Below are 13795 nucleotides of genomic sequence, written 5' to 3' on the forward strand. Positions count from 1 at the left end.
CAGGAGTCAGATAGGTTAGGTCGTGTTCATGGTTAGGGTCAGGGTTAGACTCTCCTCAATGCAGGTTACACACACACTGTCACTCAGTGTGTGTAACCTGTAATCTCTCTTCACACAATCCACTGCTAGATGTGTTTCACCCTAGCCTGATAAAATGTCATTTCATTAGTATCTGCTGCCTCTTCAAATGGCCTTCCCTAAAGACAGATTTCATCATTTGATGTATATCAAATTAAAATGTTTTGTCTTTTTGGACCTAAGGAGGTGAGACATTCTAATGATTAGAATGAGTCACATTTATTAATGCTGAGAAACTTAATTTGGAGGTGGTGCAGTTTTGTCTGGCTGCAGGGAGAGAGGTGTTCGACTAAATCAGAATAATATAATTAGCCTTAATATCCGGTGCTGTCTGCTAGATATACAGCAATTTTGCACCCAACAACAGTGGAAAAGCAGGCCTGTGCGCACACACTGTGCGTCTGTGAATGAATTGTTTGCAGTAATTAACTGACTTCCCGTCAGCCGTGCTCCCTTGGGGAGCAACTTACTGCGTGGGTTGGCATGTGTGGGCCTGATTGACAGACACTGTTTACACTAACAACAATACACACACACACAAACAGTCAGGTGGCCTAGGTGTTCCAGGAAAAATATGTTCCATAGAAAAGATGTGCTGGGTGGCTCTTAGTAAGACACTTCTCTATTCAGAGACAGATTTACCAGGAAATCAGCCTCTGTTCATATATCATTGAAATCAACCTAACCAACTTGTTCCATCTGAGTCTGTCTGTTCTGACTGGTCTTCCTCCTCTGTGTGTGATTCACCAGGTCGTACCCATCGCTCCAACCAGGTGACGGCTCCAGAGTACATCTTCCTCATCTCTGAGCTGGCCGGGGAGAGACGCTTTGCCTCCATCGTGGCCAAGAGACTGGAGAGCCTGGTACGTGTGGCTCTTACCTCAACTACTACACATCCCATACGTCTGTGTTTTACTGGAGTGAAGATTGGTATGCTGAGCTAATAACTTAGGAGCAGGGGCCACCCTTTTCTCCCGTAGTCAGTATATCTCTCCCCCCACCCCCCCACTATCACACCCTGTCTAGGCACTGCTCTGTCCTATTGACCAGCTGCTCTGTATAGTCACCTGAGTTCACATAAACACCTTTCACGCAACATTTCAAACCCAGGAAATGCCTCCGGTCCTCCTTTGGTCTGAATAATAAGGTTATTTTCAGACTTTGGAACACACCCAGGTCTGGGTAATTATGAGATTCCTATGAGACAGTTTTCCATATTGTAATGTCTTTACTCCAGTCATTCATTTGCATTCTCTCTCTGAAGGGAGGGGGGAGGGAGGTGTCTCTGCCAGCCTCAGAATGGGTTATGCCATGCCAGGACCCAGCCTCTCTTCTTCCCCTCTCTCCTAGCTGCTGAATACATGTTTGGCTGCCTCCAGATGAGCAGTGACCTCATATCTGGCAGAAACACCCCTTTGTTTTCATCCCAGAACATTCCTTTGTGGGCACCAGCTAATGCAGCAGCTGGCTTCAAGTGGACCTTCAGTCACAATCTGTGAATTTATCATGTTTTGGCAGTGGTGTCAATTCAGTGCCTCTATGCTTTAGGTGTCTGATGAAGTTGAGAAAAATGTGTGTTTGTAGCTGGTGTTTCAGTACGTGATATATATATATATATATATATATATAAATAAATAAGACTTTAGTGCTAACAGTGTGTTCCTATGTCCAGGGTGCATTGACCCACGGTGACAGGAGAGCCACAGAGTCCAGAGACCTGAGCAAATACAACTTTGAAAACAAGGTATGCACTGGCTTGAATTACGCCAACAGTGATCATGCTTCCGCTTGTATAGAAGTCAAATTGGCATTACCTGTGATTCGTTGTATTGGAGATTCTGGGGGGATGGACAGTGTCCTGACCTCTTAAATGACCTGTATCCCTATTTGTATTCTCTGTAGTATGGTACCAAGGCTCTAGATAAGATCACCAAAGCCATCCTGGGTCACATTGAGAGCAAGGTGTCCCCTCCCAAAGGCTACCCCGGGGGCGATTCCCTGTTCTTCAGAGGTATGTTGAGTGCGTGTCCCAAACATTACGCAAGTCCTGTCCAAAGCTACATTGAAATAATGACTTTATTCCCTGTTTCAGACATGAAGCATGGCATGATGGACGTGGGCATCTTCTGCAAGGAGCCTCGCTTTGGTCTCAGTACTGAGAAAGACTGCAGCATCACCAAGTTCCTCAACAGGATCCTGGGCCTGGAGGTCCACAAGCAGAACTCTCTGTTCCAGTACTTCACTGACAACTTTGACTACCTGATCGAAAAGGACAAGAAGGAGGGCAAATACGACATGGGCATCTTAGGTATAGAGTTCCAACACTCACACTAGGCAGCATTTCTACATTACAGTATGGAGACTCTTAACATGAGGTGGTAGTGGTGCTTGGATATTTTATGTCTACACATAAAACCCGAGTCAATTAAAAGGGTGCACTTTCCCATATTTATTTATTTAATTAGTATTTATTTAACTAGGCAAATCGGTTAGGAACAAATTCTTATTTACAGTGACTGCCTCCCCCTTGCCAAACCCTAACCCGTACGACGCTGGTCCAATTGTGCGCCGCCCTATGGGACTCTCAATCACAGCCGGTTGTGATACAGCCTGGAATCGAACCAGGGTCTGTAGTGACGCCTCTAGCACTAAGATGCAGTGCCTTAAACCCCTGTGCCACTCTGGAGCCCCTTAGGTTGTATAGTAAAGGCCAACTATACACATTTAGAACCATATGCTGCATATGAATAGCATTCCACATACCATTCAAACAAATCCGCCGTGCTGCATTTGGCCTTCCTAGAATATTCTTCCATGAACAGAAGCATGAGGCTGATAGCTTGTGATGGTACTGAGGCTCTGTATAGAGATGATAGATATGTCTCCTGACTGGAACACTGTCCTGTCTTTCAGATCTGGCCCCAGGTAACGATGAAATCTATGAGGAGAAACAGGAAACCTTCATGACAGTGGGTAACCCCCAGGACGGACAGGTTGTGCTCTACAAGGTAGGCATCACTCCCATGGTACATTGGTACATTATTCATGTACAATATGATTATCAATCTATATTTTTGCAGTGACGCCTCATACCAAATGTACATAGATTTGCATGCTGATCTGTGTTTTGTAACTAAATCAGTGCTGTTGCCTCTTCTCTGGCCTGAAAAGTAGACATTACATCTCAGAGACTAAACCTAGAAATAAAAACAAAACACTTCCTATCATTGACGCGACACAACAAAAGAGTAGTGTTTCCCACATACACAACCAAAGAGGCAAAGAGATAATTACTAGTGTCTCCGGCTTCCTGCCTTGCCTTCGCTGCAGGCTAACCTAGAGTTGACATTTCAAACCAACACAACCAGGACCGAGAGCTGTGCGTGCAGGTGCGGGAGGGGGGGGGGGTGGGTTTGGGCACTGATTTTTGTGTGTTAGAATATTGACTCATGCCTATAGTGGGTACTTTCTGCGTATTGCTTTCCCATAGGGCAGCTACTCTAACCTTTGCCCTCTGCCCTGTCACCCCTATAGATCAGCGTGGATAGAGGGATGCCCTGGGAGGAGGCCTACGAGAAGGCCCAGAACCTCAACAGTCCTGACGAAGGCTTCTACCTCTCCTACAAGGTGAGTCTAGCTGGCTACCATAGAGCAGAGAGCGATGCTCTGCATGTCCCAGCACGCATACTGATGCAGTACCAGGAAGCCTGTGATACTGTGAGTCCCTGTACCTCCTCAGGGCTCAATCAGCGCTGGAATAGCTTCCAGACTGGCTGTTTCCCAGAGGTGAATGACAGTTCAGATGGGTCCAGTTTCCTCTGTTCAATTCTCTGTTCTTTGGAGTGGGGCTCTTTCATCCCACATCAAGGGAGTAGAATGGAATTGTGAACCTAAAGAAGGATCATTTTTATTCAGTATTAATTGTAGTGGCAAGAGTGAACAATATACACTGTCTCGTCCTTCCTGATGCTGTTTTTTTCAATTATACTGTAGTTACATTCACTTGGTTCATACTACAATTCAACAAAGAAATTACTATTCAGTCTACAATTACCCTCCAGGCAAACACTTTCACACTGCCAGTGTCCCAGTTAAACGCACTATAAATCTTCCGCTTCTTTCTTGATTTGATTTATTGGTGGTTTAAAACAATTGTACAGACGGAGTTCAATAGTGCCCAGAGGAAAACACATGAAAGTATTTTACAGAACTTTAAAATAATTTCCGTCTCCTATGTGTTCCTCAGTTGCGGGGGAACCACCCTTGTGTGCTGCTGGCGGAGCAGGGCCGAGGGAGGAACTTCATCGTCTACAAGCCCAACATCGGCAAGCAGGCCCACCCTGAGAGCCTGGACAACCTGCAGCAACGCTACCGCAAGGTAGGGCTCAGTCTGACACGCACACACAGGGACACACCCACACGGATAGAGGTCTGTTGGTCGGCTGAAGGAACAGCTATCGGGTTTACTGACATGCACACAGGTTTCCACTCAGAACATGGCAAAGAGATTTGTCTTTGTTGTTTTGCGGGAAATGTCTCTGTTGTGGTTTTCTGTAGTGTATGCTTCCCTCTAGTGGAATAAACAAAGTAGTGAAACAGGAAATACATTACAGGATAGAAACAGGGCTGTAAGGTCCAATATACATACAAACAGGTGTTTAACATGGGGTTCCCCTCCTAGGTGACCCCAGACCAAGCCAAGGACAGCTGGGAGAGCCAGTTCAATTTCTCCTTTGGGAAATGTAGCCATGCTAACTGGAACGGGAAGTGTAAGAAGATCGAGGAGGGACAGGAGTGTCTGCAGGGTATGCGTCTGCGCCAGTACCACATGCTGTGCGGGGCGCTGCTGCGTGTCTGGAAGCGCGTGGCTGACGTGGTCTCTGACATCACCAGCTCCAGCATCCTGCAGATCGTACGCCTCAAAACCAAAAATAGTAACAAGCAAGTCGGTGAGTACTCAACAACTTCATGCAATACACACACACACACACACACACACACACACACACACACACACACACACACACACACACCATCACTGAATGTCTTGGCAAATGTGTTTTTTCAACTGCTATCAACTGAGCCAAATTATCGACTTGTATAAACAAATGTAAACCTAATACCCTCTCTTTCTCTCCTAGGTATCAAGATCCCAGAAAACTGCGTGGCCCGTGTGCGAGTGGAGCTTCTTAAAATGGATGAGGAGGTAAAGAGGAGGCGCAAGGAGAGGGAGCAGCATGCCCAGGAGCAGAGGCTAGCCGAGCAGCGGCAGCTTCAGGACATACACCTGCTTGCCAAGCCCTACAGCCAGCCCCACAGCCAGAGGACTCAGAACTTCTACCAGAGCCTGATCCAGGCCAAGCCTTTACAGGTCAAGCCTCTACTACAGCCCAAACCCCAGCCCAGCCCGATCAACCAGCTCCCCAGCATGGCCAGCATCTTCTCCCACTTCCCCCACCACTTCCCCTCCCTGCCCCCAATGCAGCCCGCTCCAACCTCCACCACCAAGCCCTTCCGGGTTGGGGAGGAGGTCCTGGACCTGACGGTGAGCTCCTCTCCCTCCCCAGACAGCACGGAGGGAGTCCTGGGCCTGATCAGCCTGACAGGGGGCTCCGACTTTGACCTGGAGAGACTGATATCGCGGCACGCACTCGCCGCCCAGAACACAGCACACATTCTGCAGCAACCTCTACAGCCACCGCTGATCAAACAGCGGCAGCTACAGTCGCCACAGCAGATACAACCACAGCTACAGCAGTGGTCAGATCAGCCTTTAATCAACAGCGCCCACCAGGACTACTATATCCTTGACCATCCAGACTCTCTGCCTTACTCTCTGTCCAGCCAGACAGCTACTAACCCCTCCACCTCTTCTACCTCCTCCTCTTCCTCCAACACAGTGGCTCACGTCTCGTCCCCCTCCACCCCCTCTCACTTCTCCTCCTCGGCCCTTGCCCCCTCAGAACAGCAGCCCCTCCCTCTAGCCAACAGCCACTGCAGCACGGACACACTCATCAACGCGCGTGAGGTCCTGGACAACATGATGCGGACCAGTGTGGACCGCCAGTCGGTTATCCAGTACCAGCCGAACGAATGGGACTCTGCGTAACAACCTCTTCAGTGTGGCTGTCTGTCTGTCCTCTAGCTGCTGAGCGGGAACGCTCCCCTCAGGGCCTAGTCACACCACTGCCTGTCCTGTGCTCTTCTCTTCCCCATCCCTCTCCAGGCTCTGGATCCACAGGCCAGGGGCACGTTCACGAGACCAAATGGTTTGGCCTCATTCAGAGATGGTGAACGAATGACCCGGGTGGAATTGGCCGGGTCCCTTCATTGAGAGAGTAGGGGGGCTCAAAACCACAGTTTCTACACCGAGACTTGACTCATTTGAAGAAACACAATTCCACCTGGGTTTGATTTTGTTTTTAAGAATATCAAAAGCGCACGTGCTTTTTAAATTATCCATCACAGTTGGAATTGTGTTGCTTTGTTGAGGAAATCACAATGTATAAACATATTTTTCTAGAACCACAGCTTCCCCTTCTGGTTATGTTGGGTATCATTGGTAACGTTGCTGGCTTCCAACTGCCTTTCATGCACATCTGTTGTGTGTTTGCTTTTCTGTGTTGCCTCATCACCATTGCATCGACTTGAATTGGGCTATCTTGCAACGCTTGGTTTGTTTAAACCAAGGGCTCCACTCAAAAACTTCAAACTGGAAAAATCAACACAGGGCAGATTGGTTCATAGGGGTGAAATGTTTTAGTTTTAGCCTCTTCCTCTCCCTTGTGTCCCCCTCTCCCTGCAGTTTCTATCATCACTCACGCCTGTGTCTCGCTTTTAAAAAAAGAAGGGAGGAGGAAAAGAAAAGTCTGCCATTGTAACAGTGCCTTTGGAAACCTACTCTTTGAAACCCATATAGGCCTAATGTATAGATTTATACTCGAAGCATTGGCATCTTAATTTATTATATTTGTATTTAACTTACCCCACTGTTGAATCTATGATGGTGGTGGGCCAGGGATAGCCCCCACACCACAACTCAGTATGTGTATGCCTGTCTGTGGACCCTACACTATAGCGGTCTCTTCAGCCCATCGGCAGACTGTGTTGGAACCCTGCTTTCCCAGGCCTTGTGATAAACCGAGAACAGGGGTTAGATGGGATAGATACTGCTGGTTTAATGCAATTGGGTGGATGGTTTTAAAATGGTGTCAAATATCCTACTTTAAGTCTACACAACATTCATCCAACGATGTGACCCATGGTTTGCTTTTCTTTTGAAGTTCTCAGGAAAGTGTCGAGTGCATTTGTTATTGTTTTCAACTTTCTGACCAATATTAATATGAATTTGTTTTAGTCCATATTATATGTTTATCGTATATTACATTTCAGAATCTGTGAGATCTGTCTGTCTTTGTGAAATGGATGCACTGTATTTTGTTCATGAGAAGCCTGGGTAAGTTCAACCAATCAAAAGCAATAAACAAGACATTTTGAATAGCAGATGTTTTAGAAGTCTAAGTACTGTTTATGCTCCACAGCCGAAGGTTATAGATTCACCTGTGCATGGTAAGAATTGTATTCCTCTTTCTTTCTGTTCTACTCGTAGTCTGTAGTTAAAGACATCTGAAATACTTATGAACTTTGTATAAACATTGTGATGGGGATAAAAGCAATGTGCTCTTGATGTTTTTGTCATCCTTGTTATTATGATAATTATAATTGTTATTTATATTTAAGGGACATGTTGTTTTTAGATTGTTATCCTGATGATACTTTTGGTCAGGGATGTTTCTAGTTTTCAAGATTATAAAAACAAAAAAATAAGTTTATAACCTGCCACCAAATAATATTGCACTGTGCTGTACAGGGTGGTTGGTTTGTTTCTTTTCAGTTCTTTTATCTGATTCTGCTTGTGACTTAAGTAGAATCGTTCCAACTTTTACAGCTTCTGCCAGAACTTTAGAATGCAAAGAGATACCAAAGTATTCCACCCCCCTGTAGTTACTGGCTAGATCTGACCTATTATAGCAATCTCAGGAAGAAATCTTAGACATGTATTGATTGGCGGGGAGTTAAGAGAAATGTTATTGTTTTCCCTAACAACAGTGGTGAAACTAACCAATACACATTTTAGTACTATTTTATTTCTTCATTCTGTGCTGCGACTCTTGCTGTATTTTTTTTTTATTGTATTTTTTTAAATGTTTGAGACTTGTGATGGGTTTGTTTGTCGGTAAGTGTTGTGAATTGTTGGTGATTTTAAGTGTTTATGCTATCTTAGGGCAAAGATCAAATTCTGTTTATTTTATGGAACATTATCTTTTGTCTTCTTTTTTTTTTTACATTTTAATGCTGACAAAGATTTTGAGCAGATTTGCACTTGGATATACTTGTATGTGCAGATTCTTTACCCACTTTCTGACAGATTCAAACATAACCCAGACATCCAATAGCTCAGGCCCGTGTTCTCGTAGTTACCCAACTCATAGCCCTCTCTCTTTCTTGTGCTTCAGATTGTCCTAAATATAATTCCTCATCAGGCACATTCCAATAAATCCAAACATTTTCTCAATCTAACAGTTTGTGTCCCATGCTTCACCTATGGCCAATGGACTGTGTGGTATAATGCTCACATGAAGTAATATGCATTATAAACCTGGGGAAACGGACAAACACGGTTTGAAAAAATTAACGGCAATTTATCTTTTAGCTAGGTGTTTTTCATTTTCCGAAATTTGCACTAAGAATGGCATAATCAAGTTACTGTTGTCTGTTAACATTGAGAGTTGCAAGCTTGTTGTATTCCTGACCTTTTGATGGATTGCATTTTTGTATAACTGTAACCATCCTTGTTTCTTCAGCTTTAAAAAAAAAAAAAAAAAAAATAGTACACGTTTTTTTTGAAGTATCACATTAAAATAATTTATTGCTAACAAAAACGAAACTAAAAACATGCTACTGATTGTATGTATTTTTAAACAAAGGCTATTTTTTCTGTAAACTGTTCAGCACTTTTATTCTGGGTTGTGCTTTTGTTTTTCTATATATTTATAATTTAGATCGAAATGTATATATTGTAAAAAAATATATTAAAAGCCTTTCGACTAATTCTTTAAAGGTTTTCTACTCATAACAAAAGGAAGGAATATATCATAGTGCAATCTTAACTTTGTAAACCAACAACAAATAAAACTGAAGATTGCGAAAATGGTGTTTACCTTTTTTTTATTGTGAATAAAGACCTTCTGGAGCAGCTGTGGCCTATACGTGCATAATCGAACACATACACTTCTTAGACAGATGGTGATTACTTCTGACTACGGCTCCGTTTACACAATTCGGATCTTTTCAGTTTACACAGCCCAATTCGGATCTTTTGTCCAATTATTGTCAAAAGACCAATATGTGGGAAAAGTTCTGAATCGGCTGCCTGTGTAAATACAGCCCAAGGCCTTTATTTCATGTGACAGACTGACTTTGTTATGCAGAGTCCTTGCAAGTCCTCACGGCACTGGAGTCATGTGACTGATTTTAGAACTACTTGGGTTAACTCTCAATTCTTTCCAAAATAGAGGCAGTACCAATTATGTGTATATAAACCCTGGATTGTTGATGCTGTGTATTGGACAATTAGAGGCTTTGAAGCCACTTATTCTATAGAGCTGGGTTTCCCAAAGTTGTTTTTTTGCCCTAGCACTACATAGCTGATTCAGATACCCAAAGCTTGATGAGTTGGTTATTTTAATCAGCTGTGTAGTGCTCAAGCAAAAAACAATGTCCACCCAGGGAGGGGCCCCAGGATGACTTTGGGAAACCCTGCTATAGAATACCACAGTATGACTTATAATACCCATAAAACCTAGAGGTCAAACGGAAATTGTTCCAATCATTTTTCCACCATTCATTTTTCCCATAGGGGATTTTAGAAACACTTCAAATAAGGGCTGTGATTGGTGTAGGCTTATCCTGGTGAGGTTTTGATAACCGTGTAAATCTCTCTAGGAAAAGGTGACTTTTCAATATATTCACCTGGATTTATCCTCCAAAATAAAACTAATCAGCTGCTAATGTGGCTATCATAAAGAACTGCAAATGCCATGATAATCTGGACGAGACTGCTGAATTGAGGCAAAGGTATGAATCTATCTGTTAGCTAAATGTAGTAATGAATAAATAGGTTCGATTCCTTTAAATTGACACAACCTGTTGGCAAATGTATCTGCTAGAGATGACATCCAGGGATTTGTAGTTTTACATTATGCTAATTTGCATTTTTGAATCTGAGATTTACATGGTTACCAAAACGTCACGCCAGGGTAAGCCTACACGAAACACAGCCCTTATTTTAAGTGTTTCTAAAATCCCTTATGGGAAAAATGATTGGAACCATTTCCCTGTTTGACCGCTAGGTTTTCTGGGTATTATGACACTTCCACATGGCAGCCGGTAGTTTCAAAGCCTCTAATTGGCCAATTATTAGCATTAGCTATGAATGACTACTCCTGAGATGTGCCAATTTGGTACTCCTCAGAAGGTGCAGTCCTCCATAGGAATATTTTTTTTTTTTACCTTTATTTAATTAGGCAAGTCAGTTAAGAACAAAATCTTATTTTCAATGATGATGAAACATCCTCAGTAGCCTATACCATGAAATTGCCTCACTTCATGTTAAACAAACTAGTCTACCATTTTGAACTAAGCAAGCTGCTAAATCGTTCATTTTGCCCAGGCTACAATTAGATGTAGGCCTATCAAGTGCTATATGCTACTTGTATTTTAGTCAGTAGGCCTAGCCACGGTCTATTGAAATGCCAAGTCAATCTCGTAAATAGGCCATTTATAACGGTTTGTGTAAAAACGCCACAATTGACACACAATAGCCTAACATTCGATTTGTTTCGTTTAATAAGGGTGAATTATATTTGTCTTGAGACATATCCAAATTCCTTTATTAGTCACATTAGCTCACAATAATTATTATTTTGATTGAAAACACAATTTCGCTTCTTAGGTCATTAGGAGTTAAATCGACATTTCTTCTTAATTCACTCGATAACGTGGGGAAGGGGTTTATAGGCTAAATATGTCAACTCCTCTTGCTGCGAAAATAAATGTTTGGGCTAGTTTCAAGGTCTACCCTGGTGGTGGTGCTCGTGCTTCAAAGTTATGCAGCAATCAAAGGTGACAACAATTCATGCCATGGACGTTTCCCAATTGCTTTGAATGTTCAAAATCATAGTGTACGAACACTTTTAAAGCCTCTAAGGAAAAGATCATAATCCAACCTTCAAAACGAGTCATTTTTGACGAGCCACAGAGTTCAAATAGCTACTGTAGGTAACTATGCTATTTAGCTTTCTAGCACATTCAATAACTTTCATTTAATCCTAGTAAAAATTCCCTGTTTTAGGTCCGTTAGGATCACCACTTCATTTTAAGAATGTGAAATGTCAATAATAGTACAGAGTGATTTATTTAAGCTTTTATTTATTTCATCACATCCCCATTGGGTCAGAAGTTTACATACACTCAATTAGTATTTGGTAGCATTGCCTTTAAATTGTTTAACTTGGGTCAAACGTTTCGGGTAGCCTTCCACAAGCTTCCCACAATAAGTTGGGTGAATTTTTCCATTCTTCCTGACAGAGCTGGTGTAACTGAGTCAGGTTTGTAGGCCTCCTTGCTCGCCCACAATTTTCTATAGGTTTGAGGTCAGGGCTTTGTGATGGCCACTCCAATACCTTGACTTTGTTGTCCTTAAGCGATTTTGCCACCACAACTTTGGAAGTATGCTTTGGGTCATTGTCCATTTAGAAGACCCATTTGCGACGAAGCTTTAACTTCCTGACTGATGTCATGAGATGTTGCTTCAATATTTCCACATCATTTTCCTTCCTCGTGTAACAGTATAGCTTCCGTCCCTCTCCTCACCCCTACCTGGGCTCGAATCAGGGACCCTCTGCACATATCTACAATAGCCACCCTCGAAGCATCGCGCCACAAAAGCCACGGGGAACCACTACTTCAAGGTCTCAGAGCGAGTGATGTCACCGATTGAAACGCTATTAACGAGCACCACTGTTAACTAGCTAGCCATTCCACTGGAATTGTGATAACGTGAAATAGAAGTGAAAAAATCTGTCTGTAAAAAATAATGCTTTTAGGTCTTAATTTAAGGTTAGGGTTAGGCATAAGGTCAGCAGTGTGGTTATGGATTGGTTGGTAGCTAGTGGGCAGGACTGGATGATACAAACTTATTTTCCCTAACCTTAACAAACTTATTTTCCCTAACCTTAACCTCAGTCTCCTAATCTGCTATGTTAATTATCCTAACCTACTGCGAAAAAGTAACTTTGGTTTAAACATCACCTGCATCCTGCTAACCCTCAACACGGGGGCCCCACAGGGGTGTATGCTTAGTCCCCTTCTGTACTCCCTGTTCACCCACGACTGCGTGGCCACGCACAACGGTGGTAGGCCGGATCACCGGCGACGATGAGACCAGAACCACAATCTCTCCCTCAACGTTAGAAAACGGGGGGCGAGCACGTCCCATGGACGGGCTGCAGTGGAGCGGGTTAAGAGCTTCAAGTTCCTCCATGTCCACTAAGAATTTAAAATGGTCCACACACACGCACACCGTTGTAAAGAAGTCGCAACAGCTGAAAAGGCCAAATCATGTCCCCCTGCCCCAAAAAATTGTAAGCTGTTTTTAGATTGACGTTGCTAACTACTGTACTTATTTACCTCACCATCTAGCTAGCCAGACAGCTAAATAAAACATTAGCTAGATAGCTACTGTAACTGCTATTGAATGTAGATTGCACTTCAATGGCATTCCTTGAGGAGATTTTATTTTTTATTTTATCTTTCCAACTAGGCGAAGTACTATGAAGGCACCACTTCAAGAGGCGCAACATTCAGAGAAATTTGTTAAGCAGTTAACTACTATTACATACCTGGACAGATTTAGCTTTGTACAACTGTTCTTCAACAACCATTTTCCATCTAGCTAGTTGGTCATCTACATGTTGCTAGCTATACATATAGTTCAGTGGAGGCTGCTGAGGGGAGGATGGCTTATAATAATGTCTGGAATTGAGTAAATGGCATGGTATCAAACACATGTGATTGATACCATTCCATTGACTCCATTCCAGCCATTATTATGAGCCGTCCTCCCCTCAGCAGCCTCCACTGATATAGTTATGTCTGTCATATTGAGGTATCTATCTGTAAGTTAAACCTGATAAATCAAATGGATAGGTGTAAGCAATCATGGTAATTCCAAATGTCACGGCCCCTCCTCTGCATTGCAGGGGCGGTTCCTCCTGCAGGCAGAGGAGGGTCGTTAGTGATTGGAGTCACCTGGGCTCAGGGTATTTAAACTGCTTCACTAATCACTCTTCTCTCTCTCTGCTCCTCCAGGTATGATTCTGTTTGTTTGTTTGTTCCTTTGTAGTTTTACTTTACTTTTACTTAATATTTCATGTTCACACACACAGATTCATGCATCCCTGCACTTTACATACACCTTACATTATGATACTTTCACACCTCATTCCTTTTTCTTTGTTTAAAGTTAATAGTTTTGATTTACAATAAAGAACCTTTTTGATTGGCCTATACCTGTTGTTCGTGTCCCCTCATTTTTGCCACAGGCTATGAGCTGGCCTGTGACACAAATGTACTTCGACTTGAGTATTTCAACAAC

The 13795-nt window shown here is 43.1% G+C and overlaps 1 protein-coding gene across 3 annotated transcripts in view; it reads left to right on the forward strand.

Moving 5' to 3' along the window:
- Window positions 1-9283, forward strand: part of LOC109902463 (protein strawberry notch homolog 2) — a 108755-nt gene extending 99472 nt beyond the window's left edge. For all 3 annotated transcript variants that reach the window (XM_020498831.2, XM_020498833.2, XM_020498834.2), the window contains 9 exons: window positions 829-941; window positions 1751-1822; window positions 1981-2089; window positions 2171-2386; window positions 2992-3086; window positions 3613-3705; window positions 4325-4456; window positions 4760-5027; window positions 5220-9283. In XM_020498831.2, the coding sequence (XP_020354420.1) occupies window positions 829-941; window positions 1751-1822; window positions 1981-2089; window positions 2171-2386; window positions 2992-3086; window positions 3613-3705; window positions 4325-4456; window positions 4760-5027; window positions 5220-6187 (2066 nt within the window). In that variant the 3' untranslated portion in view covers window positions 6188-9283. The remainder of the gene's footprint in view (window positions 1-828; window positions 942-1750; window positions 1823-1980; window positions 2090-2170; window positions 2387-2991; window positions 3087-3612; window positions 3706-4324; window positions 4457-4759; window positions 5028-5219) is intronic.
- Window positions 9284-13795: the final 4512 nt, after the last annotated feature.

This window comes from Oncorhynchus kisutch, linkage group LG13 (assembly GCF_002021735.2).
Source record: "Oncorhynchus kisutch isolate 150728-3 linkage group LG13, Okis_V2, whole genome shotgun sequence".
NCBI classification, from domain to species: Eukaryota; Metazoa; Chordata; class Actinopteri; order Salmoniformes; family Salmonidae; genus Oncorhynchus; species Oncorhynchus kisutch.